At 43.9% G+C, this 26,287-nt stretch overlaps 7 protein-coding genes, 3 non-coding genes and 1 pseudogene across 10 annotated transcripts; 6 read left to right on the top strand and 5 right to left on the bottom strand.

The window, feature by feature from the left end:
• Positions 1–4,303: 4,303 nt before the first annotated feature.
• LOC119551517 lies at positions 4,304–6,414 on the top strand. The gene is given in 3 exon segments (XM_037860907.1): positions 4,304–4,366; positions 5,494–5,526; positions 5,593–6,414. Coding segments are annotated over 3 exon segments (918 nt in total).
• Positions 6,415–6,437: 23 nt separating this feature from the next.
• Positions 6,438–8,428, bottom strand: LOC119563142 (cysteine-rich DPF motif domain-containing protein 1-like). Its single transcript, XM_037876399.1, has 2 exons — positions 8,305–8,428; positions 6,438–7,075 (listed from the first exon to the last, which is right to left on the bottom strand). The coding sequence occupies exon 2, from the start codon at positions 7,071–7,073 to the stop codon at positions 6,609–6,611; it is 465 nt and encodes a 154-aa protein (XP_037732327.1). The 5' UTR covers positions 7,074–7,075; positions 8,305–8,428; the 3' UTR covers positions 6,438–6,608.
• On the bottom strand, positions 7,113–8,448 carry LOC119563141 (putative transferase CAF17 homolog, mitochondrial). Its single transcript, XM_037876398.1, has 2 exons — positions 8,305–8,448; positions 7,113–8,239 (listed from the first exon to the last, which is right to left on the bottom strand). Exon 2 carries the CDS (start codon positions 8,236–8,238, stop codon positions 7,192–7,194), a length of 1,047 nt encoding a protein of 348 aa, XP_037732326.1. The 5' UTR covers position 8,239; positions 8,305–8,448; the 3' UTR covers positions 7,113–7,191.
• A 534-nt stretch (positions 8,449–8,982) lies between these two features.
• On the top strand, positions 8,983–10,432 carry LOC119563194 (protein unc-50 homolog). Its single transcript, XM_037876481.1, has 3 exons — positions 8,983–9,422; positions 9,789–10,148; positions 10,204–10,432. Exons 1-3 carry the CDS (start codon positions 9,092–9,094, stop codon positions 10,338–10,340), a joined length of 828 nt encoding a protein of 275 aa, XP_037732409.1. The 5' UTR covers positions 8,983–9,091; the 3' UTR covers positions 10,341–10,432.
• A 172-nt stretch (positions 10,433–10,604) lies between these two features.
• Positions 10,605–11,732, bottom strand: LOC119563193 (39S ribosomal protein L19, mitochondrial). Its single transcript, XM_037876480.1, has 2 exons — positions 11,590–11,732; positions 10,605–11,536 (listed from the first exon to the last, which is right to left on the bottom strand). Exons 1-2 carry the CDS (start codon positions 11,651–11,653, stop codon positions 10,671–10,673), a joined length of 930 nt encoding a protein of 309 aa, XP_037732408.1. The 5' UTR covers positions 11,654–11,732; the 3' UTR covers positions 10,605–10,670.
• A 530-nt stretch (positions 11,733–12,262) lies between these two features.
• On the bottom strand, positions 12,263–16,378 carry LOC119558281 (transketolase-like protein 2). Its single transcript, XM_037871659.1, has 3 exons — positions 16,021–16,378; positions 12,689–14,287; positions 12,263–12,619 (listed from the first exon to the last, which is right to left on the bottom strand). Exons 1-3 carry the CDS (start codon positions 16,122–16,124, stop codon positions 12,442–12,444), a joined length of 1,881 nt encoding a protein of 626 aa, XP_037727587.1. The 5' UTR covers positions 16,125–16,378; the 3' UTR covers positions 12,263–12,441.
• A 575-nt stretch (positions 16,379–16,953) lies between these two features.
• On the top strand, positions 16,954–17,047 carry Trnay-gua. The gene is made up of 2 exons: positions 16,954–16,990; positions 17,012–17,047. It is a non-coding gene; the product is annotated as a tRNA-Tyr (tRNA).
• Positions 17,048–17,385: 338 nt separating this feature from the next.
• Trnay-gua lies at positions 17,386–17,479 on the top strand. The gene is made up of 2 exons: positions 17,386–17,422; positions 17,444–17,479. It is a non-coding gene; the product is annotated as a tRNA-Tyr (tRNA).
• A 330-nt stretch (positions 17,480–17,809) lies between these two features.
• Positions 17,810–17,903, top strand: Trnay-gua. The gene is made up of 2 exons: positions 17,810–17,846; positions 17,868–17,903. It is a non-coding gene; the product is annotated as a tRNA-Tyr (tRNA).
• A 693-nt stretch (positions 17,904–18,596) lies between these two features.
• Positions 18,597–21,942, bottom strand: LOC119552819 (peroxisomal N(1)-acetyl-spermine/spermidine oxidase-like). Its single transcript, XM_037862671.1, is given in 6 exon segments — positions 18,597–19,186; positions 19,248–19,368; positions 19,430–20,204; positions 20,269–20,674; positions 21,638–21,820; positions 21,823–21,942. Coding segments are annotated over 6 exon segments (1,752 nt in total). The 5' UTR covers positions 21,907–21,942; the 3' UTR covers positions 18,597–19,003.
• A 664-nt stretch (positions 21,943–22,606) lies between these two features.
• Positions 22,607–25,956, top strand: LOC119552812 (annotated as a pseudogene).
• The last annotated feature ends 331 nt before the right edge of the window (positions 25,957–26,287 follow it).

Below are 26,287 nucleotides of genomic sequence, written 5' to 3'. Positions count from 1 at the left end.
AAATGAAATTAAGGCGAGTGCACCCTTGAAAAGTGCTTGAAATGTGTTCATTTATTTTTGGAAACCCCCTAGGACGAACGTCCATGTCCCCCCTTTTCCAAGGGGCCAATCATCGCGAAGGGATTAGATGGTCTTTGGGCGTGTGGCACCGCAAGATCTTTGTCATTGAACTTGAAAAAGAGCCGAGGAAACGTGCCACAGACAACTGGGGAGTCTACCCTTTCAACGCATTTGGGCAATCTGACGTGATCCTAAAAATACAACACACTCATCCCTTTCGGAACCCTTTCCTTTTTCCCTTGTATCTTTTTATCTCTCGCCTGTTGCATCATCATCATCATCGGGTTCTACCCTCGTCAAACATCGAGTACGGGCTCTCAAATTAACCACCAATAAAAAGGCAACACTTCATAAAATAAAAAAGAAAGGAAAACAACTTCCGTTTTTTCATTGTTTCCCCTCATGATCCTGATCCCTCGCCTGTTGCTCCCTCGGATATTTTTTAGGCTGTTCCGTAATCGAGGAGTCGTTAGGTAAACACCCTTAATTTGATTTTTAGCGCCACTTAACATGAGGGCACTTTTTTTTTATCCATACGATATGAAGATGGGGTGAGTTCTTTTTAACATGGTAAATGGGGAGGGTAAAAAATATATGAGCATTACAAAAAAGTTGACATGGTAATTGGTGTATCGGATGCTCGAAATGAAGCCATTATTATGTAATTGACCTTTATCGGAAATTAGCTGGGAGGGAAGTTTTTAAAGGGCGTGGTTTTTTGTGGGTAAGATCGGATTTTTTAAGGGGAGTGTTTTTTATCAGCCATTATTATCGGTTTGAGATAGTGGGGTTGTTTTTTATGGACAGATTTGATTTTTATTGTTATGACAATTATCGTAAGTAGGTATAAACGGTTAGTATATATTGTTTTAAGCAAATAATTTTTTAAAGTCATAAAAATGTGTACTGTTAGAAGAACATTAAATACTTTTTGTTTCTCCTTAGTTGTAACCTTTAAACTTCCCTATATTAGGATAGGAAAACTAAAATCGAATAGTAGTAATCTTAATGGAATTCAATTTCCCTCTTTTCAGGGATCAGCAGTACGCAATGCCTAGATCTCTGGGCATACTTCGGCCCTCATCTGCTGCAGTCTGCGCCTTTGTCCGCATAATGAATTCATCACATCAAATGCTGATCCTGGTTGCGATCGCAGGACTCGTCGATAGGCGAACAGAGGAAAACCCAACAATTGAAATCCAACGAGCGGAGGCAAATGCACAAAATTCAAATGTCATTCAAATAACGGCTGTCAGGACAATGGCCACGCACGCGGTCAGGATCGAAGTGGTAGTAGGAGTAGGAAATACAGCCGAAAGGTGGTTGAGGTCCTGCGGAAAGATGACGAGGAGTGGGAGAGGTAGCAGAAACGCCTGCATATCATTTAGGGACTTCAGCAAATCTATGTACTTCTATTTTCTCTTTAAAATGCACTTGGAAAAAAAATTATACATACGTTTGAAATTACCATCGAAACAGAGTTGATAACCAAATGTTGGATATATGATATATCTATCTATATATATTTATTTTTTTTAACATTTAACTCCCATTTATTTCGAGTGTACTGCAATATCCTGGCACAGGATACATGTATATGGTTATTGTTTTCGTGTTCCATCCGGTTTGGCCTCAGCTGACTGACAGCCAGCGGCCGACGGCTACAAAAACATTCCGCATTCTGCACCTCCAGCCAAAGGCGACGATGATGAGGACAAAGTCGGACTGCCGGCTGAGGCCTCGACTGTCGACTTCCTTTCCGCCGCCAAACCACAACAGATCCACCCGGTCCATCAGGGTTTCTTGTTTCTGACCCGATAAGCGTGACATTTTCATATTGCCGGCGATCGCAATCTCAATTCTCTCAATCAGAATTCAGATTTCCCAGTCAACCATAGGTTCATTCATCTATTGATTGCAGCTTTGCCATTTCTAAGGCCAATCACACGCTGACGGGATTAGCAGAAGTGCTGTTTTTTATCTGGGCTAATTGGACCGAGCCATTCTTTGTCCTCCTAAGCGGACAGCCATGAAATCAGAGTCCGATCATCCGATGGGCCAGCTCTGATACATGTCTCTCAAGGTCCTTTCTTATCTGGCTTTCTTTTTCCAAGGGCGTGCAATTGGCGTTAAATTTGAGCTGACATTTAGCTTAAGGACTAGCAAGGAAGGACTTTCTTCTTTGATCTTGGTCGATATAAGACGATCAAAGACGACTTAAAGTATTTTTATTTTAGCTATACGTTAAAATTTTCAAGAGTAATTTTTAGAAGAATCTTAAATGCTTAAGAATAAATAATTTGTAGGTTATAATATTACAATATAGTACTTTAAAAATATATAATTCTCCAAATATAATCCACAATATCTACCATCTACAATATGAACTGTGGCAGCTGTTTAAGGAGCACCCTTTCCTTGGAGCACATCAAATTTTGGAGTTTGTAAAATTAACTAAGAACTACCAGAAATTAGGGCATGACTCCATAACTCGCCAGTCGGGAGCCAGGGCAGATGTCAAGCTGCTAAAGATCACACTAAATACAAATATCGCCCAAGGAGCTCGGCTCATTTGAATGAGGGGTCTCAGGCTCAGTTCCCGGGAAAGCAAACAAATTCCTATCCTCAAGTCCCAAAGGAGCAGACATAAGAAAATCATTTGTTTTTGGGGGAGGGGGGAAGGACTCCAAGGGATCAACCCTGAGTCAAATGCCAAGAGTCCCCTTCGGAAAATCTGAATGTCGCGTGTTGGCGCGTAAGATTTGTGTTTTCCGGGGTCGGCGTCTCGGAAAAATCGGGGTCACACGAGGGGTCGGGGTCGGGGCTCAAGGCATTATAATAGGCTCATTTCCTTGCCTGCTCCTTCGGCTCCTGCTTTTCTGAGCGTAATAGCGTAAACATTTAACGGGAGCGTGCGCTGCGCACGCGCAACATGAACTCACATGGCGACCCGAGTCCTTAGTCCTTAAGTTCCCTACCCTTCGACCCTAACCTCATCCCGATACCAATCTCCGCGCCATTGTTTGATTTCCTTGAGGATTTGCGCGTCTTATGATTGATTCAATGTTTTGTAACGATTGTTGTTCCCATGATTTCTCCATGTACACGATCACAATCTTGTGGCATTCTCTATGCAGCATTATGAATCTTTTTATGCGTTTTCGTGGGTGTTACGTTTGGTTGGGGGATCAGGGTTGGGAACTGTCTGTTTGACAAATATTCAATTCATCTTCCTTCTAAATAAAAGGCGAGGAAAAGCTGAAGCCAATGGGAAGTTACCATTTAATGATGCATGGAGAATGGCTAAGAATAATCGAGATAATATTTAAGAGACTCGCAGAAAATAAAACATATATTTTAGATTCCTATTTTAATATCAACAACTTCCAACTGCTAATATACAATTTAAAGCATTAAGGAAAAACAATACAAAATATTTTATAAGTCTTCAAAATCTTGTTCGACCTATCTAACCGTTTCTGACAATCATTTAATATTATATACAGATTAAAATACATACATGGTTAAAATTTTACTCCTGAAAACGAATTCCGTGTATGGAGTTGAACACAAATCCTTTTTTCTGTATGTTGGTCCCCCCGACAACACATGATGTCGCAGTAGCAGCAATCCGTGATGCATGTGGCACATTTAACACCTCCAATTCATAATGAATGAGTTAAGAGCATCAACAAACCAAGCACGAACATATAGGCGGAGGACTACTGCACATGGGACCCCAATATGGATTGGGATCTGTGATCTGGGTGCCGTCGGAGGTGCTTGTTCGCCACGCCCGCATCGTCCAGGACATGTGTTAATCAAGGGGCAACCTCAGCAGCGCATAACTCAGTTGCAGATGGACTAATTTTTGTATAAGTCGGGTAATACTCCCAGGAGGTGGGGTAAACCCTACACAGCTGCCCAAAGGACTAAAAATAGTCGATGGCAAGGTGCAGGCTGCGTTACAATTTATGTGACACAATTCTCATGTTTGCGCTTAATTTTCATTTAATTTTTATGGGCGCCAAAAGATGTCGGACGGCTGCTGCTTGGATACTACGAAAGACCCGGCCAATTTTGGTATCCAGATCGGTACAATGAGGCGGACAAAGAAGGTAACATGAGCTAAAAAACCAATAGAAGTAACAAAATGTGACAGGCAATCGGAAGAAGACAAACAAATGAAGAATCCAGAGAAAAGCGCAATTGTTGCAGGATGACAATTGAATGCAATCCGGAAATGTCCTGCGTGGACAAGGATCGATGGCCATCGCCCAAGTGGATTTCCTTAGCCACTCAAAGAGTGAGTAAAAGATAAAACAACTCAAAGAGAGGGTCTTTCTCCTTAGTTTTCTGTAGAAATAAAAATCAACCCCTATATGAAGACTCAACTCGATTCCGTTTGAGTTAGGATCGGTTTTAGCAACCAACTCGGAACAGATTGAGTGAAGATCTGTTGAGATGAGTTTTCTGTGATTTCGAGACCCCAGGAGTCCTCCCAACAGATTCAAACTTGACCTCTAAGGCGACCTCAAAGATGGGAAATGGGAGATGAGAGAAGCGCGCGCGTTGCTCCTTTTGTGCCCTCATCCCTCGCATCCTTCGGGTCACCTCCTGACCTTTTCATTTGGCACCCGCTTGCCCTTTGTCTTTCGCCCGGGATCGTTGACAAAAGACCTGGGGCATTGCAATAAATGTGATAAAGATTGTTTTTTGTTTTTTCCCTTTCTGTGCAATTGCTTGGACACCGTGCCATAAATTGCCCATAGACCGGTGATCGCCAATCGCTGACCGTTGATCATCGACTAGGGGTTTGGTTTGCAAGGAAATAACCTGAATGATGCCTTAATTGTGGGACAGGCAGCTGAAACTGTCGGGTTCCATTGAACTACCCTGCAATTGTGGGAGTTTAACGCGTGTTTTGCTCTGATCAAAGGTCCGTCCTTAGGCGCTAGTCTGATATCTTACACATGTAATGCTTTAAATTATCGCTGATATCTGTATGTTCCCGTTTGTCCACCGCACAGTTAAACTTAATGCTTACCACAAATGTTGTTAATATTCCTTAAAAATAAATAAATATATATATATATGGTCACATAGATCATATTATATATTTTATTTGTATATTCCATAAAATATTACTGATGCTAACAGAATTTCGTAACTATCTTATTTGATCTTATATACCATCACTATAAGTTATAACCCACCGAAACTAATGAATGGTGTAATTTTAAATTATGAGTTGCACCATTTATTTTAAATTCAGTCAGGCAAAACCAGTTATCGGTAGAGGTTCAACATTGGTGGTCTAATGAGGACTACCGCATTACCTATTGTAATTATCCTTCTAGCAGGTCTCCTGAAAGTGGGTGAGTAGGTGTCCTTAACTTTAGTAATAACCAATCAAAGTTATACCCCATTTAGGTGGAAAAAAGACACAAAGCATCTACAGAAACGGTAAGGTTTTGAGTTTATGTATCTTGTAAACTCACATGAGATTATACAAACTTTATTTTTACAAAGGATTCCCTGCAAAAGACCGATGCAAGGTTTAGAGACTTACTAAGGGAGATTAATTCGACGTACCATAATAGACCCCTTAACACAGCAAACAATAAGGAATTCGAGAAGTATTTCCGAAATGTTTTATCTGCCCTAAACTTATCCATTTATGACCTAGGTACTAAAATTGATATTTACACAGATTTTACAGTTTACAATCAAATTAGATTAGAACTTGAAAGAGAAATGTTTAAAAAGAAACAAGTTGCCGAGAGACTTCTTAAGTTTAAAAATCTTTTACCAAAGTGTCGAACGTTTTTTTCAAATCAATTAATCGAACTGAAGGCGAGCTTCACTAAATCGAACTTAATGAAAATGGAAATATTACATGATCCCAGTCCAGAGTGTGAAAACGTTGAACTAGAAAAGATTTTCGTTCCCCCAACTCCAACTCCGAAACCCAGGAATTATGATCAAGAGCTTCATGATATTTTGCAAAAATATAAGAAGCGTCCTTGGGGGAAAAAAAAATATGTAGAGTTCGACGGACAAATATGGAAAGTGTTCATGGCCACCAATAAGGAAAGCAAACATAAAAAAAGAGAGGCAGTGGACGCGTTTCTGGCATATGACGACAACCGTGACAAACTGGATAAGGCCTTGGCAAGTAGAATTGGAAAATTTAAAAAACGCATTGGAACTGAAACACATTCAGCTTGCAAATCTGACCTAATAAGCTTAAATAGGAAACTAGCTCAAGCAATGTTCAAAACCATTCAGGAAAAACACACAATCCTAGTCGCCACAAACTATGTACAATCTTGTCTCTAAAATCAAAGGTAACAATATTACTTTTACTTTACATATTAAAGTTTGTATTTATCTAAATTTATTTTTGTTGCCAAGAACACAATTGCTTTAGAAACAAAAAAAAGTACCGCTTAGTCTATAAAGTTAAATTAAATGATGCAATACCATTTTAGAAACATACAGTTTTTTAAAGTATGTTGTTTTTATACAAAATCTTAAAGTCGAATCTATTTTTTATTGCCTTGACTGGCTGACAGTTGCTTTCGAATCCGGGCTTGGGCTTCCACTGGCCAGTTTTTGAGCTCGTCCTGACCGCATGGCAAGCAAAACGTGGCTGTGTAGTAAAAACTGCAACCAGGATCCTTGCACACTGTCTTGGAACAGATGGAGCAGTTGGCCCCCAGTGAGATATAGTATTCTGCCTTTGTCTGCCAACGAGGTGGAGGTGGCTGGAAGGGATCCCGCATCACGTAGTTATCCTCCGGATACTTGATTCCCAGGGAGAAAGGCGGTTTCCTTCCAAAATAGTGAACCATCTCCTGCATTTCACAGCCAGAGCAAAGAAACTCAATGCGTGCTATGCGTTCATCCTCTTCCTCGGGATCTGTGGGCTTCTTTTCCTCCTCTGGCAGCTCTAATCGTTGAATCTCAGCTGCCTCGTTGTCCAGGACGAAGTCGTCATCGGCCTCCATTTCTGCAATACCAACAGAGAAACAAGGAACTGGGCAAACTTTGACGATGACTAGGTTACGTTTACTACACTAATAACAATGGTAAAATAACAAATTGTGGTTCAAATTAGCTTGTGGGTCATTCAGCGAACGCCTGGCGGCGCTTTCCGGGCAGATCCTCCGGCCACCATTCCGGCCGTTCGACAAAGCAGCGCTCCCCATCGATCATCAGCTCCGGACGACCGTTTAGAACCTTCTCGATGCGCAGCAGAGCCACACCATGATTGTGGGCAGATCCAAAGACGCGGCCCAGTTTCGCGCCGGCCACGGAGGTTACTTCCTGACTGGAGCCCGCCTCGATTGGGGCCGTCAGCCGGATGGGCATATAACGCTTGCGGATCACACCCGAATGATGGACGCGGGCGGTCAGCTCTTGGCCCACATAGCAGCCCTTGTGGAAGCTAACGCCGTGCAGGTAATCCGCATTGGCCTCGAGGGGAAAGCACTTGCCCGGCGGCAGTTCTGAGCTGCCCTCGCCCACTCCTTGCTTATAGCGCAGCAACTGGTAGTTGTTGCCCGGGGTGGCAGCTGTGGCGATGCCAAAGTCGGCGAAATTCTTGGTCAGCTTGGCCCAGTCCATGTCGGTGGGCGCCAGGATGCGAGTGCCCAGGGCGGGCAGCCTTGGATCGGGCGATACAAACAGATCTGGATGCGGATTGGGCACAGCCTCTGAGGCGTCCTGGAAGTTAAACATCACCCAAGTGGTGTACTCATCATCCACACTGTCTACTTCGATGCGCCGGCGAACACGGTAGGTGCGCAGATGGCGCCGGAAGTCCGAGGAAGCCTCGCGATCGCACTCCACCAGGATGGTGTCCGGATTGTTGGTGCGGTAAAGGATGGTGTCGTACAGGACCCGACCGGATTTGTTGAGAAAGTGGGCGTACTGGGAGGCAGGACCTCCATTCGACTGAATTTTCGCCACATCGTTGGTCGCCAGACCCTGCAGGAAAGGCACCACCTCGGCCCCGTGGATGCGGATGAGCTCCCGGTTGGCCAGCGGCTCGAGTGTGAAGTTCCGCTGACCGATGCCCATCGGCCGGGCATAGGGAATCCGCAGCTCGTGGAGATTACGTATGTGCTGCCGCGCCGCGAGCAGGAACCGCGGATTTGACCACCTATTCATGCTGCAAAACGGAGGCATCGGATGCCGGCAATTGGTATTCGGAGTGCCAAAGGAAATCGCTCTTACCTTGTGTAGTAAATATTACTCAATTTATTTTATCTAGCAGCGGAAACTTAAATTTTGTACACAAAACAAAGTCAGGCGAGGAACTGACTTTTTGGCACCCGGCTCATAATATCGGGACTTGACAGTTCGTTAGAGATGAGCGCTTGATGGGGTTTTTAAACGTGACACGGTTGCGGATGCACAATAACTTCAAAACTTGAAACTAATAAAACTATAGAGTATCACAAAGATTGTTATAAATTATAATTGTAACCAATTTTATTCTGATTTTTAAGATCAATAAATTGGAACACACATTTAAAAAATAAACCAAATTTAAACTTTTTGTAATACAATTGATATTCCCATTTTTAAAAATCTTCAAATTGAAAATTTATTGTATAAATATAAAAGTTTTGACTTATTTATTTTTTAATATTAAAGTTTTGACTTTTTACTTATAAAGTCACCACCAAAAATATATCCCTTTGAACATTCAATTTATAAAAGTATAGAAAACAATTTTATTAACAAAAATAGAATTGTAAAATCAAGAAATTTTTAAATTTAGTCCATACCCGGTTTTGTTTGTAGTTTAATTTTTTAACATTTCAACTCACTTCACTTATTTTCAGATAGATTCCGTCACGGTTCCATCTCTAATCAGCTGTTTTCTATCGTGACACCACATCATCTTGTTTCGCCTGGCCTATTTTAGCCAATTCTACACGAAAAATCGGTATTTCGATGCGCAGTGGGCGCAGCCACTCTGCTGGAAACACAAGAAATTAGTTTTAAACAAAACAAAATGAGTCAATACAGCCACGTTAAGTATACGCAATCGCCGACGCCGTCGGTGGTATCCGGCTACTCGAGCGCCTCGCGGCTCCACTCGCCACTCCCGCCGCCCGCCAACCACCGGAGGGACTGCCTCTCGGCGACCACCAAGAGCTACAAATACCTGCGACGTCTGCTCAAGTTCAATCAGATGGACTTCGAGTTTGCCCTGTGGCAGATGCTCTACCTCTTCGTGGCGCCCCAGAAGGTGTACCGGAACTTCAACTACCGCAAGCAGACCAAGTCACAGTTCGCCCGCGACGATCCGGCGTTCCTGGTGCTCCTGGTGGTCTGTCTATGTGGTGAGTTCTACGCCCAACCACCCACGGGGAGGGAAAGCATCTTTACATCTGATGGAGTTCCATATTTCACCTTATCTAAGAACAACAAATCAGTCAATAGTTCTATCTTAACGAGCAAAACCAAATTATTTCACCAGTTGCCAATAATATTGCTCTTAAACAGCAATCCTCATTTTCTTCTCTTTACACTTCACACATATATTAATTCATAAGCTTTAAATCAAATATTGAGTACTTTAAGGATAGAACCTAACCGTATTAAGCAAAAGAATGACTATCCGTTTCTTCAAAACATATTTTTAAGGTTGCTGGCCACATTATCAAGCTTAAAATATACTTAATAATAACTTCAATACCTTTCCACAGTCACCTCGCTGGGTTTTGCCTACGTACTGGGACTGTCCTTCTGGCAGAGCATCTCCTTCATCTTCTACGTGGTGTTCGTGGACTGCATTTTCGTGGGCATCATAATTGCCTCCTTTTTCTGGGCGGTGACGAATCGGTATCTGCGCACGAACAGTCTGGAGCCGGACATTGAGTGGGGCTATGCCTTCGATGTGCATCTGAACGCCTTCTTTCCACCCCTGATGCTGCTGCACTTCATCCAGCTGTTCTTCTACAACTGGCTGATCAGCCAGACGTGGTTCATCTCCCGATTCTTGGGCAACACATTCTGGCTGCTGGCCATGGGCTACTATGTGTACATCACCTTTCTGGGATACAATTGTGAGTTATATTAGGCATTGCCATTTTCTCTAATAATACGATTTCCATGTTGCAGGCATTCCCCATCTAAAGAACACCCGCATCATACTCATCGCCCTGCCCATCATCTTCCTTCTGTTTCTGGTTGTCACAATTATTGGCTGGAACGCCACGATATCCTTCGTCAACTTCTACAAGTATCGCGTATATTAATCATGTAACGTGCGTTGTAAATTATTTCGCGTTTAGCTGCTAAGCACTATACATTTATGACTAATAAACTAATTAATTTAGCGTTATCCAAATCGAAGGTGTAAGAAGTGCTCTTTCATAGTTTTCAAATGAAGAAGAATGATTCTTTTCAATATAGTTATTGACTGTCATTTTATAATTTAAACCCTGAAGCCATTAATAGAAGTATTTAGTTTTAGTAATTTTTGTGAAATTGAAGAGCGACTGTAAATTAAAATTCTTAGCTGGCTTTAACCATGTACTTCAACATGTTCCGAGTTTATTAATCTACAAAATGGACAACAAATGCATTTACGCCAGCTGCTTGGGCTTGACGAAGGTGCGCTTTCGCTTGTTGCGCTTGCGCTGCAGCTCCAGGGTGTGCAGTTCCGTGTGCACCTCGGCGAAGATCTCTGTCTGCTCCTCCTCGGGAATCGAGCTGCGGTAATCCTTCATCATGTCGTACTTTTCCCATGGTTTCTGCACCTTGGCCGCCGACAGGCGATGCTTGTCCTTCAGATACTCATCGATGTTGGCCACGCCGCGCAGATTCTGGCGCTCCCAACGCTCCAGCCAAGGACGTGGTCGCAGCACCACCTTGATGTCATTCACGGGCACCGGAGCCCCCTCCTCCAGCGGTTCCGCCTCCATGTTCTCATCGAAAGTGCTGTACTCCGGCAGAGCGTCACGCAGGTAGAACAGACTGTCATCCAGACGCTTCTCCAGCCGCAGAACCTCCACCTTTTGGATGGTGGGATCGTACAGCTCGTAGACCACCTCCATGCCCTGGTGATCGATCACGTTGCGCAGGATGAAGCGGGCACGCAGTCCACAGCGATCCCTGTTGATGCAGATACCCACGAAGCGACTGGTCTTGCCGGCGGCATGGGGATCGGAACTGGTCACTGCCAGCACGGAGCCGACATAGAACTCGGGCAGATCGATCTGTTTGCGCCGGTCCAGCATGTCCAGGCGCTCCAGTTTCTCGCGGATGGGGTTGCGCCACTCCACCTTGGGATCGGGCAGGAATTCCGGGTAAACAAACCGATAGTTGGCCGGAATAATGGGCTTGCGGATCACAGGAGGAGATGGTGGTGTTGGCGGGGCAGCCGGAGCCTCTTTTTTTTGTTCCTCCTGATTTTCAACAGCATGTTCCGCCGTTTTCGTGGAGTATGTGACTGAAAAATAAGTTTCCTGAATGTGTGCCGTTGGGGAAAATGTGGATACTTACCAATCCGCTTGTAGGCGCCCTGCTGCACCACTCTGCTTAGCAAAACTCTGGTACTTAAGTTCATTTTTAATAGTTTTACCAAGTCGCTGAAACAAATAAATGTTTAGATAATCATGCCGCACGATAATCAGCTGCTGCCAGAGATGACGATAGCAGAGTTATCGATATATTCCGCGAACGGATCAGAGCAGAGACTGCCAACTTGTTTGATTTTACATTAAAAAAAGTAACTGACTTTTAAATATGTTTATATTCATAACCATAAGCTTATGGCAAAAAGAGTAAAAGAGTTCACACATTTATTAAACATTCATAAGCTCTTTGTTGTTTTTCGAATGGGAAAAGGCCTTATCCTCAATTTACTACTTGATTGCATAATTCTTGTATAAATTATTTCCATTTGATAACGCTTTTATTTGTATGAATATTTCGTCAATTGCCTGCCTAGTAAAAGAAAACACTAGAAATCAATAGGAAATAACGACCCACTCAATAAAAGTAATATGTGGAATATCAACAATTAAATTATTAAATATCCTAAGTAATAGTAAAATCCATGTAAAGTTTACTTAAACCATTTCAATTTTTATTTACATAAAAAGTTTACCTTAAAGTTTAATAAACATACATAAGATCAGTTTTCCCCCAATAAGAAAATGTCTACAAAAATATCTTCTGTTGAAATACTTTTATCAAAGATAATTTATTTTCCTGATGTTACAGTGCAAATCTTTTAAAGTATATCAACCATCTTAGAGGAGAATGATGGGGGTAAGGGTCAATAGTAACTGGGGGAATTCCTGTAGGCGGTAAATGGATGTAGCCGGGTGATGACTTTATGAGTCTCGATTCCTAATCCTTGAGGATTTCGTTGACGGCGTTGACGACGTGGCGGGCAGAGATGCCGAACATGTCGATGAGGACGGTAGGAGGACCCGAGCGTGGCACGGTGGGCACGAACAGGTGCTTGACCACAAAGTTGCGCTCGCCAGCCAGGGCGCTCAGCACAGCCTCACCCAGACCACCTTGCCTGAAGGGGATAAAGAAAAGAATCTAGTTAGCAAAGGAGTGTCCTAAAAAGATTCTAGATAAAACTCACTGGTAGTGATCCTCCACAACGACCACACGTCCTCCGCACTGCTTGCCGTGCTCAATAATCAGCTCGGCATCCAATGGCTTCACGGTGAAGGGATCGATCACACGGACGGTGATGCACTTCTTCTCCAGCTGATCGGCGGCAGCCAGGCACTCGTACAAAGTGATTCCAGCTCCGATCAGAAGCACCTCGTCGGAGCTCTTCTGGCGCACAACCTTGCCCTTGCCGATGGCGAAGGGTTCCTCGTTGTCGTAGATCACGCAGGTGTTGGGACGCGACGTCCGGATGAAGCAGACGCCCTTGGTGTTGGCGGCCAGTTCCACGGCACGCTCCGTGCTCACCGCGTCCGAGGGATAGAAGATGGTGCTGCCCGGAATGGTACGGAACATGGCAACGTCTTCCAGACCCATCTGGGAGGGGCCATCCTCACCGATGCTGCAGCCGCAGTGGGAGCCCACAAAGTTCACGTTGGTCTGCGAGATGGCGCCCATGCGGATCTGATCGAAGGCACGGGTGAAGAAGGTGGCAAAGGTGGACACAAAGGCCACGGTACGGCGACGGCAGGCGGCTCCAACGGCCACGCCCACCAGATTCTGCTCAGCGATGAAGCACTCGATGTAGCGCTCCGGGTCGAGGTTCTTTAGCTTGTCGGAGAAAGTGGAGTTCTTGGTATCGCCATCCAGGGCAACCACGCGCACGTTGTTCTGTCCGATCTTGGCCAAAGCCGTGCCGTAGGCCAGACGGGTGGCAATGGAATCGCCCAGCTTGTAGGCTGGCGGCGTGTTCAGCTTAATATTGCTGATGTCCACCTCGGGAGCGGCGCCCGTCTTGGACACAGGCTTGGGAGCCAGCTTGACGCTCTTGTTGACAATCAGACCCTCCAAATGCTTGATCACCTCGGCGGCCTTGTCGCCCAGCGGCTTGCCGTGCCAGTTGTCCAAATCCTCGATGTTGGGGAAGTCCTTGCCCTTGAAGGTCTTGGCGATGATGGCGGTGGGCTTGCTCTTGGTGATGGCAGCGCAATGGAAGGCCTTGGTCAGCTCCTCGACATCGTGTCCATCGACGACCACGGCGTTGAAGCCGAAGGCCTCCAGACGATCGCGGTACACATCCAGTTTGTGCTGCAGGGAGGTGGCCTCCGACTGACCCAGACGGTTCACATCGAAGATCACGCAAAGGTTGTCAAGTTTGTAGTGACCGGCAAAGTGCAGCGACTCCCAGATGGATCCCTCGGCGGACTCGCCATCACCCACGACCACGTAGGTGCGGTAGTCGGCCTTGTCGAAGTTCTTGCCAACATAGGCCATTCCGGCGCCGACGGCGACTCCCTGTCCCAGGGATCCGGTGCCCACATCGATGAAGTTCAGACGGGGCGTGGGGTGACCCTCGAGATCGCTGTCGATCTTACGCAGGTTGTTCAGATCCTCGATGGGGAAGAGGCCAGCCTCAGCCCATGCGGCGTAAAGGATGGGAGCAGCATGTCCCTTGGACAGGATGAAACGATCGCTGGAGGGATCGCGAGGGTGCTTCAAGTTCAGACGCAACTGCTGGAAGAACAGCACGGACATGATCTCGGCGATCGAGGCACATGATGTGGGATGGCTATAACGAATGAAAAAGAAGCAAAATATTAGATTGTAGAACAGACTTTGTGTACTTTATTGAGGTTGAGGCAGGTGTTTATTGAACCGGAGTAGAAGTCGACCTTCGTTATAAAGGCCGAGGTGGAAAAGGAAAGTATGTGTAGAAAAATTTAGCAAAAAATAAAACTTTGTTGCTTAAACTTTTTGTTATATGTTAAGATTAACTGAATCTATTTCGTTAATATTGTTAAAAGCTTTAATCATTACTGATTCTTTTTATAAATGTCTTGAAATAAACCGAAGGTTTAAGATTTCTGTAAAGTCTCAATATCAAGAGTATCCAATTTCAATGTATAAATAAATAGTATTATCTCCAATTTGCAGAACTCTGAGTTCCCATGCTATCGTGTTCCAACAAATAAGATAAATTCCAAAAGAGAATTGCAAATCTGGCACAACTCCAACCGCATAAACAAGCAACCCTAGGCAAAAAGGGGGGCTCGTCTTACCCCCAGACATATAAATAAACCATATCGCGTAAACAACATGACATATATGGTGTGATTTTCCTGTATGTACAAGTGCTAGAATATATTCATCGCAATTCCTCACCGGTTTCAAGACCTTGAACTTCCCTGATCCCCAAAAAAAACCCAAATTCTAGGGTGGGTTTCACGATGGGGTTGCATGCTGATCTGCGTGGACGCACGTGTTTCCAGATAGTTCCCAAGTGCGTCCCCATTTCCTCCAGCCATATCAAGAACTAATGAAGGTGATACGGAGTGTCAGAAATGACCCGGCTCGACTATTTTATCAATTTCAGTGATTTTCGATTATCATGCGGGGAACACACTTGAGCTGGTCACCTCTAATCGGTCATATCGTTGCCAGTGAGTAACCAAACCCGGCTTATCTCGCCGGCAGAGGTCACATTTAGAGCATATAGAGCAGATCTTATCTGAAACCGTTAAAAAAAAAACACGGAAAAACTAATGGAGGCGATAAAAGTGTTTTCCTTATCAGCATACTCTATTTTTATTTACTGTTGCAGTAATACTTTGGTCGCGTCTATCCGAGATATAATTACATTGAAAGCTATAAGGTCGTAAATCTCGAGTGCAGGGGATCATTCCATTAATATTCCCATCCCTTTCATTCCCGTCACAAGCTGTGCTTTCCAACACTTTTATATACAGACTTTCATATATCAAACGCCGCTCTTTGTATTTTTGTATGTCACGCCATGTGTAGGTACATATGTACATATGTGGGTATTGGCGGCGTCGGCTTTTTGAAAGCCACGCACAAAAACAAAACAGAATTTAAAAAGCAGTAACAGAAAAAGCTTAATTTTTCAAGGTTGTCGAAGGTCAAAATAACATTAGCCTAGAAATTAAGGTGAATGTGGCTTATCAGTGAGTACGCAAACAGAGCGACAAAATTCGCAAATTCACTAAAGTCACAGGAAAACACGTGGCTTGGCAACAGAAAGTCAGGGGTGGCTAAGGGGGGTGTTTAAAATAAACCGGTCTTTAAAACTTTCATGTGAAAGTGGAGAGTTATATAACTTAAATTAAATTTGGCAAAACAAATACATAATCCCCTTTGTAAACCTTTTCTACAACCGCCCCTGGAATAGAGGGGTCACCTTTGAAGCAACAAGTGCAAGGTGCACAACTTTTGAAATTCGCTGCTCACAAATATATGCACACTTTGATTTACTAATGGGTTTCCATTTATGCGTTAGCTTACCCCGATTTGGAGGCCTGGGTGGCGTTGATGGAGTGAATTCGCAGCTTGTGGGCCAGATCTTTCAAATCCTGGACGGTTTTGGCCTCGGGCTTGTGGTACGACATCTTGCGGATATTGGTGTGAAATGGATCCGTACGAATGCGGTTTTTGATAGTAGGTTGCACAACAACGACTCTTGAGAGTTTCGGATTCGTTAGCCAAAGGGTGACGCCTCTATGTTTGCAAAAGACAGACAAGAGTATCGACGTGGTGGAGGAGCTGGAATCGAAGTTGTCAACGGACCGCTGCAGCCGGCTTCTGGGAACGAACTACTCTCGTCGCCGGCGCCGCGGTCGCTTTTACGCTGGTGGGGCTCAATCTTGGGAGCGAACTCGCACTCGCAAAGTCACCGCTAGCTGGAGTCCAATGCTCTGCTCACGCTTCACTCGTCGGGGCTGGAACGAGATGGATATATATAGACATCAGTTCGGGTCGCACCCTCTAGTCTGGACACAGCGGCGGGAAGGTAACTAGTCATGATCAATGCAAGATAAGATAGTTTTTATGTTGTTTCTAAAGTATGAATCTTCCGATTCCTCCAATTTAAATAATAAACTGATACGTTTATTTTCTAAAAACAGATGAGTGAAGAAAATACAGTCTTTGAAACGCTTAGTGTGGAATATGTAAGAATGTAAGGAACAAATGTAAAGGTGATCAAATTGCTTGTTATACAATTTATTTTGTACCATTTACAAATTATATTCATAGTATGGAAAAAACCTTTTGAAATTTAAAATACTACTATTGGAAATACCCCATTTTATAGCAAGACCTATTATTTTGAGCGCATTTGTATGTCATGCAGCAGTTTAACAAGAGAACGGCTCTCTTTTCGTTACTTTCCCCTCCTCTCTCGTGAACATAAGGCGAATTTGCCGCCAACGAATTCAACCTTCGATAGCTCAGTTGGTAGAGCGGTGGACTGTAGTTGGAAGAACACGCAATAGAAATCCATAGGTCGCTGGTTCAAATCCGGCTCGAAGGATCGGAAGATGTAATCTTTTTTATTTTATTTTATTATTTTTTAATCACAGGACTGCAATTTTGAAAAATGCTCAATATATAACTGCAAAACTGATGAACCGTGAAAATTGGAATGAAATGTAATTAAAACATATTATAATACCAGCTCAAAATAATAACAGTTCAACAGTAAATTTATAAAGTTATTTTAAACGTGCACCTTTTAAAAGTCCGTAAGTGCAAACGAACAAAATTGACCATTTCTTTTGACCTGGATAATTAAATAAAATTAACAAACAGAAATCAAACTTCTCGTTTGTGCGCATGCACAAAACTCACATTGGCCGCCCGTAATTTCAACCTTCGATAGCTCAGTTGGTAGAGCGGTGGACTGTAGTTGGTTCAAAATGCAATAGAAATCCATAGGTCGCTGGTTCAAATCCGGCTCGAAGGATTTTTTGCTTTATTTTTATTGTTTTTTTTAAGAGATGCCAATTGGTTTGAAAACCCGCATTAAAAAAATTATAATTATATGAATTTAAGCACTTGATACAGAAAATAGACTAGTCGTTTATAACGACTCCGTCTGGCGATTGTTATTTAAAAACCACCAACAATCAAAAGGAAAATACTAAGAAGCAGATGGTCATAAAATATCCGAGGCCCCAATAGATGGATTAACAATCTGAATATTAAATTAAGTTTGACTATTTACCAAACAAAGTCTACCGAACGCTCGCGATTATATGGATACCGGGGAAAAAACATGCACCTCAGCACACCCCCTTCGATAGCTCAGTTGGTAGAGCGGTGGACTGTAGTTGGAAGACATGCAAATAGAAATCCATAGGTCGCTGGTTCAAATCCGGCTCGAAGGATTTTTTGTTTTTTTTTTTCATTTCATACAAGTAAGGATGTCGGTGCTAATAACAAGAAGTTCTAGTACAAGAATTTCGTAAAATGTTTACATCTGTTTCTTGTTTTGAGGATCGTTCGGTTAACTTAATTTTACATTACCTTTTTCGCTTATGAAGAATTGCCGCCTCCCAGTATAACTCGTTTTTTTGTATAACAAGAAATTTGAAATGCCTGGAATCGAAAGTTATTCCAAATATTTAAAGAGATACTTTGAAATGTACATTTTTTGGACTGAAACCTAAAGCCCTACTTGATATTTTTCCTTTTTCTTTGCGATGAACCAAAAATATGTTTTTCTACCATTATAATATCAAGCTTCCATTTACTTATTAAATTACAATTTTAATATATAAGTTAAGTAATAGATTACAAATTTTATTTAATAATTTAGCGTCTTCTTTTATTTATTTATGCGTACAAGTCGATATATTTTGTCACAAGTAAATATGCAGATCCAATAGTTAAAACGGTCTTATGACTATCAACTCTCGCTTTCCCGTCTTAAAGATTCAACCAATGCATAAATTAGTTAGCAAAATAGTCAACGTTAACAATAGTTACTTTTAAATATACATTTGTTGCACTCAGCCTCCGACCGTCTCATTTCCAACTCGTTGCAAAGGTTTTCTACATTAAATACGAATTTATAAAAATAGGCATTATGTTTGTATTTATGTACTTATGTTTGCTAATCGGTAATTAGGTCTAAACAACATTATGTTTTGTGCACACATTTTGTCCAAGTACATTGAAAGCTGCTGCGAGTGCACGATCTGTTAGTGTTGGCAGCACATTGATCAGCTCAGCTAAATCGTTACTTTTATTTATAGTATTGTACAAGCGGGTTCCAAATAAATTACAAAATAATTGCATCAACAAAATAAAACAAATGCTCACAAGGGATGTACGAAAAATAGTTAAATCGTTTTACGACGTTAGCAAAATAAATTACAATCGAAAAAAAGAAATATCACTAGCTAAAAAGCGTTGAAGAGAGTGTACGAAAAACGATAATAAATTATAATACAAAATCGATGAGTGATCGTTGATTTGCTTAGACTCAGTCCAGGGCGATGCCCTGTATCCAGGCGCTCAGATCGCTGCCTTCCGACTCCATGATGATCTCGTCTGGCTCCTCGCTGGCCAGCAAATGCTGCGCTGCCGTCCGTCCGCTTAGATAGGCGCCGTGTACAGTAGAGTAGAAACTGGAATGGGTGTGCTCTCCGGCAAAGACTATGGCGGGCTAATGAGATACAATAAAATTAGTTTAGATTTACAAAATAAAAATAGCTTATAGAAACAACCTTCATGGCCTGAGGCGTGGCGTATAGGGGCTGGGCAAGGTTTTCGATGTCCTCCTGAGTGGCCCCTACGGGTATCGAGGTGTAAGCTCCGCCGGTAAAGTCCTGCGACTTCCAGCTAGTGCTGCAAAGGGAATTTTGGTTAATATAAAAACATCAAACTAAATTATTTGCCTTTGCCATACCACACACATCGCTTCGGTTTGGGCACATAGGGATCCTGAAGAAAATTTCTCAGTATTTCCGTGCATTTTTCCGCCACCGCCTCGTGGGGCAGTGTCTCCATGAACTCCGCCTCTCGACCCGAAACCCAGCCCAGCAGCAGTGTGTCCGTCATCTTGGCAAATGAGTATATTTTCTTGAACCAATTCTTGCTCAGATACGCTTCGCTGGCCAGCTCCTCTTCGGTGCTGTTCATATCCCGCTTATCGTCATCCCAAAGCAGCATAATCTCTGATATATCGGCACTAAGGAATGGCCGTTCGTACTCCAAGAAGATCTTGTCAACGGTGCCGAACATGAGATTCTCGATGGACTCCTGTTTGAACTGCGGCAGCACAGGATCGAAGAGAGTTCGATGGTTGTTTTTTAGCACGCCCAGTGGTATGGTGCATATCACATGGGCAGCATGAAACACTCGACCGTCCTCGCAATCTACGCGAACATGTCCTGCAGGAGAATCACAATTGCCGCTGGAGTTTGACTCCACGGAGCCGCCACGAAGTCCCCCCGTGGGCACTTCCGTCACTGTTCGCTCCGAGTCGTCCGAGTGCTCGTCCTCTGAGTTCTCATCAACCGTCTCCAGTCCGGTAAAGGTCTTTTTTCGCTTCCAGTGAATTTTCTTCACTGGACATTTGGTCAGGATGGACTGCTTGGGTATCTGGGCACCCAGCGGTCGCAGGATGGAGCTGTAACCAGACGGCAGCACTATGTTGCCACCCTGTAGCTCCGTATAACTGCCTAAACGGGAGAATACATTTATGTTTCAGTTTGCATATGTTTTTCCAATATTCCAGGCACTCACCTAGTTCGAGGAGATCCACCTCGTTCATGTTATTGCAGCCCGTAATGCAGGTCTCTCGCTTCAGCAAGCAGTTGAAGATGGACTGCTTCAGGCGCTTCTCCTTAGGATCCTGCACGCCACTCAGGTAGATCTCGATCTCGTAGTTAATGTGCTCGCCCACACTGTGAATATCCGGCGGCGGGCTGTACTGACACAGGAAATACTCATCGCAGCGCCTCAAGAAACAGACGTACGCTTCGTAGATCTCCTGCAGTATGCTGAATGGCACCTGGTGCCCGTCCTCCGTGGTGGCCACCACCTTGTGCGGTTTTGGTACGTTTACCACGCTGACTAGACCATGCTGCACGGCCAGCTCGAAGATGGGGTTGCCCAGGACGCCGTGTATCCAGTTGGCGCCCAGTTCAATCTGCGTAATAAAAGTGAGATAATTTGAGAGTGTTCCAGTGGTAAATTGGTGTTCTAGGACTAGTGACTGACTAAAGCTTTTTGTTTAAAAATAGATAAATGGCGTTCAACTTGCCGGTGATAAACAGATAAGAACTGACCTAGATCATTTTATTTAGGGGGCGTAGAAAGTGAATTTAAAATGCAAAAGACAGTACGTAAAAGCGGAAAGTTTTTGTAATAATCATGTTTAGATCATTAACGAAAAGACTAACTAAAATAGTTTAAGTCATGCTACTGCCTATGAAATAATGAAATATTGTGAAATAAATGCTACTAAAAAGCATTATTTTATAAAGGGTGTCGTCAATGAACTTTAAAAATATATTTTAGATATTAAGGACCTATACCTATCCTTATAAACATGTATACTGGCGGTTTTTTCAGCCCTATATATAAGACTAGCTACGTGATCGTGGGCCCGCAAACCCGTGAGTTTATTAGGGCATTGCACTAGATACGTCATCATTGTCTTAATTCAGAAAAACCCTATCTTATCTACCCAAACGTTGCCAAGAAAGTTGTATAACAAATTCCTTGATAAGGCACCGCCAGACCGGTCAAAACTATGCAAATAAACAGAAGAAAATCATTGACATGTGGGGACTTTGAATATCTGAAAGCCACATTGAGTGCAATTAAATAAATTAATGGGCCCAAAGGGGCCATGTAACACACAAAAAGCTAACATTAGGCAACTGAGGAACAAAACAGGAATATTTATAAAAATAGCACCGATGAAAAGCGAGAACAGCTGACCGACTGCGCAGTGCTTGGAAAAATCTATAATCAACTTCTGGGGCGAAGAATCTGTTACAACATGCTCAAAGTTTTTCCGAATCGGGAGTTGTTTAATCCTATCCTATGGTTTCGATTGCGGTTTGTTTTGGTTCTTGGTGCTTGGGGGTTATATAACGATGGCTACCTTCTGATTATTGCTGAGCGGTATGGACACTATACGTCCGCCCACCCGGCCCCGTGCCTCCAGAATGATGAAGTCCTCGCAGCCGTTTTGTAGAAGGTGATTGGCGGCCGACAGTCCCGCCATTCCGGCTCCAATGATCACGATCTTTACGTTGGTATTGCTCCCCGAAGTTTGGGGCTGATCCCAGCGGCTCCAGCAGTCCCCATGTTGGCCATTCCCTCCTCCGTGGGCGAGGGAGCGGGTGTTACGGGCTCCTCCTTGTCGCCCATTGCTACACTTTGGTTTCTCTGTACATATGCGAGTTGGTTGTATTCCCCGGTTAATTATTTATGTTTTTTTAATGCCTTTAAGCCTCATTTCACTTTTTTTAACACTTTTCATTCGCCTGGCGAGTCGCGCGACTGTTTTGACGTTTATTTGACAGCAGCTTTTGCGGTTGGGGGAGGTAACAGCCAACAGCTGTTCAAACGGGGACTAAATATGCTGTTTTTAGCTACACTCATTGTTTTATAAGAGTATTACTTCATGTTTAGCATATTTAATAGTAATGTCTATCAACTTCTTGGATTTTTATTGAAAGTTTTGGTGAAAACTGAACCAACAGCTGTTGTCTATGGCGTTGCCAGATGCATTCAAAGAAAGGTAAACAAGGCTATTGGCATTTTACAACACTAGAAAGTATCAATATTTACAAAAATGGGATTTCTAAATACTTTTTGTTTTAATTGCGTTGTTGTAAAATGAAATGATATAAAACATGCTACAAATCTTTCAATAATATAGATATTTCACTTACAATTATAATCAATAAAATTGAACATTTAGCTATTAAACATTACCTGAAATCCAATTCTTTTTATTCACAGCCTAAAACACATAGCAGCATAAAACTAAATAAAAACAAATAGAAATAAACATTTAAGACCGATAAATACAACCACTTGTTATCGACCACCTGCCAGCGCTAACAGAGCTGCCAGACAGTTCCAACGACCTGTGTACATAAATTGCTTGCCTGGCTGATAAAAACACAAGTTTTTTAAAGCTAATAATTGCCTGAGATTAGTGAGGCAATTAATAAATCCCGATTAACGAACAAGCTATGTGATCAGCAAACGATTTGAAACTATAAAACACCCGCAAGATGGCCGACGCCTACTGCCTGACGAACTTTATTGATTTTTCGCTGTCGCTGTCGCTGCCGCTGAAACACCACAATCGCATCAAGGTGAGCAATCCAGTTGAAGCGAATCTCACCTGTAATTTGATAGCCACCCACTCACCGATGAATCTCATCCCCCTCCTTAGTACACCTGCTTCGACATCTCCGACAGCTATATCATCTTTGGGGCCTCCTCCGGATCGCTGTACCTGTTCAATCGGAACGGCAAGTTCCTGCTCTTGATACCCAACAAACATGGAGCCATCACCAGTCTCAGCATTTCGGCCAATAGCAAATATGTGGCTTTTGCAACGCAACGATCGCTCATCTGCGTGTATGCCGTCAATTTGTCCGCCCAGGCGACGCCGCAGGTGATCTTCACGCACCTGGACCAATCCGTGCAGGTGAGCTGCATCCATTGGACGCAGGACGAGAAGCAGTTCTACTATGGCGACTCCCGCGGACAGGTCAGCCTCGTCCTGCTCTCCTCGTTCATCGGGCACAGCCTGCTGCTCAACATGACCGTGCACCCGCTGCTCTACCTGGACTCCCCCATCGTCCAGATCGACGACTTTGAGTCCCTGCTGCTGGTGTCCAACTGCACAAAGTGCATTCTCTGCAATACGGAGTACGAGGAGTACAAGCAGGTGGGTCCAGGTTCATAATCGCATCACTTATCATTAATTGAACCCAGGGGTGAGAGTTTAAGGGAGTTAGATCTGCATAGAGTTCCTTGCCACATTTTTGTTTCCTATTTTTTATCTGATTATCCTTAATTAAATTTTTGTCAGAGTCCCTAACGTAATTCTTCAGATAATAACACTTTTAAGATCTGAAAAAACACTTAACACAGAAGGCGGACCTGTTACTAGATTAGCTCTATGAGTTACTTAATAATCTATATGCGCTTTAAAAAGGAGACTCACAATATAAGCTATAATTGTTAGATCTCTATCGCTTGATTTCACTTCAAGTGCAACAACGTCGCTATCTTATGTAAGCTGTAATTCCTAGAAGTCATTGAGTTACTGGGCTGTGGTTATGAAAGGCAACTATATTTTATTGATTTTGCAGCGCTCTATGTTTACCCAATAGATTATATTAATCACTCTTTTGTAATTTATCTTTCAGATAGGGAATCGTCCGCGTGACGGCGCCTTTGGAGCCTGCTTCTTTGTCTCGCCGCAGGAGTCTGTGCAGCCATCTCGCATCTACTGCGCCCGACCAGGCAGTCGCGTTTGGGAGGTGGACTTCGAGGGCGAGGTAATACAGACGCACCAATTCAAGGCCGCCCTGGCCACCGCACCTGCGAGGATTCAGCGACCTGGCAGCGGAGCAGACGAACTGGACGCCAATGCCGAGCTGCTGGACTATCAGCCGCAGACCTTGCAGTTCGCCAAGGTCCAAAGGCTGAACGAGGACTTTCTGTTGGCTTTCACAGAGCTGGGATTGTATGTGTTCGATGTGCGACGATCGGCGGTTGTGCTGTGGTGCAATCAGTTCGAAAGGATCGCCGACTGCCGCTCCTCTGGATCGGAGATCTTCGTATTCACCCAATCTGGTGCACTTTATAGTGTCCAGCTGCAGACGCTGCAATCGCACGCCGTTTCCCTCATGCAGCAGTCCAAATTGCTGCCCTGTGCGAATCTACTTCGCCAGCATGTGCGGTACTTTGCGGACAAGGCTCGCGAGGATTACGAGCTAAAGCAGCTGAATCCTCTGAAGCAACTGCTGATCGAGCGACAGGAGTACGAGCTGCTGAATGATATATCCGTGATTTTCGATGCCATCACACAGTGCACAGGCAGCGCTTTGGACACGCAGAGTTCGGGAGGAAGTTCAGCCACCACTGAGCGCAGTTTAAGCGGCGGAAGCTCAGCGAAAGCGCCACAAAAAGGAGTGTACGTTCTGGAGAACGCCTTCTGCGACAACCTGAAACAGCCGCTCAAGTCGGGACACTTCAAGGATGCCCTGCTGACGGTAACTGGTAAATTCGGCAAGAACATCATAAAGTACAAGTTCAATATTTTTGCCGAGGAACAGCAGCAGCTGGTCAGAGAACTAATCCCGGCAGCGAGCGTTCTCTGCCGTTCAAGGACATCAAGGCGCGCTACGAATCGGGAGGGGAGGATCAGGAGGAGGAGATTGTGAGCCGCTGCAAAAGACCGGTTCCACAGGCTCCGCGCATCAGTCCCGAGGAGAAGACCCTCTACAATCTCTACCTGATCGCCAAGAGCGCTAAATTCAGCCGGACGCAGTGCGTCGATCGATATCGAGGAGTGTTTGATGAGTATGCCGCGGGGGAGCTGGTGAATTTGCTCGAGAAATTGGCCCAAGTGATGGTGGAGCATGGTGATACGCCGGATGAAGCGCAACGCAACTGCTATGAGATGTACTTTGATTACCTGGATCCGGAGCTGATCTGGGAGGTGGACGATGCCACGCGGGATCACATAGCTGCGGGATTTGTGCTGCTAAATGCGCCCGAAAATGCGGAGATTGTAAAGTGTGAGCATTGCTCGTTTCCGCTGCGCTTTGATACCTCCTGTCTGTACCATGAACTTGGAGCCGTGCTTCTGCGATATTTCTGGTCCCGTGGCGAGCAGGTCAAGTGCTTCGATGTGGTGCAGTGTGTTCCGGCACTACTAGATGTCCTAGCTAAATTCTACCTAGCCGAACAGAACCTCACCAAGGTGGTGGCCATTGTTCTCAACTACGGACTGCCGGAACTACTGGCAGATGTTGGCAAGCAACTGAGCGTTGGCGCCTGGGGTCGCTGCTTCGAACAGTTCGTTGAACTCCAACGCGGCAAGCTGATTTGCGCCAATTGTGAGTGCATCTCGGGCGTGGAACAGGAGCAGCTGGGGCGTCACTTCTTCTACAACTGGAACTGCTTCCTCAACATCGCACTGGACCACATGGCCGCCGGGGATACGCTGGCGCTGATCTTCAAGTGGAGCTCGTACATTCCAAACGACGCAATCGACCGGGAGTTCTACTCCCGCTGCCTGCTCAAGGGCTAGACGATCGGGCATTATTATATATATACGATACTATATAGCTATATTTATTGTTCCACTATCTAATCTCAAGCTAAGGCCAATACCAAAAGCATTTATTCTATATAAACATGTACACCAACGATATGTATATTCTAAATACGAGAGTGCATGAAATATATCGAGAGTTCGAGAATTCGAAGAGTTTTTGATTTTATTTATGTATCTTAGGAGGGATAAAGAACACAATATCAAAATAGATATTTTGTATATATTTCAAATCCCAATTCAATGCCAATTTCCTTGCCTTTTGCTTCAAACTGAGAAATGGGAGAGGGACTGACGCTTTGTAAAACAGCTACCCCTAAACATAAACACAACAATTTTTGGCCTAATTGTTACAAAAATTTCAACTGCCCAGCCTCAGTTCTCTTCATTCAAAAAAAAAAATCAACAGCCCAAAGAAGATCGACGACGCCCAAAAAAAGC

Source organism: Drosophila subpulchrella, chromosome 3R, assembly GCF_014743375.2.
Source record: "Drosophila subpulchrella strain 33 F10 #4 breed RU33 chromosome 3R, RU_Dsub_v1.1 Primary Assembly, whole genome shotgun sequence".
NCBI lineage: Eukaryota > Metazoa > Arthropoda > Insecta > Diptera > Drosophilidae > Drosophila > Drosophila subpulchrella.
This window is presented reverse-complemented; position numbering and strand designations above follow the sequence as displayed.

Coding starts and splice junctions, on each gene's coding strand:
- LOC119563142 (XM_037876399.1), bottom strand. CDS start 7,073: ATGGAGGCCGATGACGACTTCGTCCTGGACAACGAGGCAGCTGAGATT.
- LOC119563141 (XM_037876398.1), bottom strand. CDS start 8,238: ATGAATAGGTGGTCAAATCCGCGGTTCCTGCTCGCGGCGCGGCAGCAC.
- LOC119563194 (XM_037876481.1), top strand. CDS start 9,092: ATGAGTCAATACAGCCACGTTAAGTATACGCAATCGCCGACGCCGTCG. Junction 9,423..9,788: donor CCTGGTGGTCTGTCTATGTG/GTGAGTTCTACG, acceptor ACCTTTCCACAG/TCACCTCGCTGGGTTTTGCC. Junction 10,149..10,203: donor CACCTTTCTGGGATACAATT/GTGAGTTATATT, acceptor TCCATGTTGCAG/GCATTCCCCATCTAAAGAAC.
- LOC119563193 (XM_037876480.1), bottom strand. CDS start 11,653: ATGAACTTAAGTACCAGAGTTTTGCTAAGCAGAGTGGTGCAGCAGGGC. Junction 11,537..11,589: donor GGGCGCCTACAAGCGGATTG/GTAAGTATCCAC, acceptor CTTATTTTTCAG/TCACATACTCCACGAAAACG.
- LOC119558281 (XM_037871659.1), bottom strand. CDS start 16,124: ATGTCGTACCACAAGCCCGAGGCCAAAACCGTCCAGGATTTGAAAGAT. Junction 14,288..16,020: donor ACCCAGGCCTCCAAATCGGG/GTAAGCTAACGC, acceptor CATTCGTTATAG/CCATCCCACATCATGTGCCT. Junction 12,620..12,688: donor GTTGTGGAGGATCACTACCA/GTGAGTTTTATC, acceptor TATCCCCTTCAG/GCAAGGTGGTCTGGGTGAGG.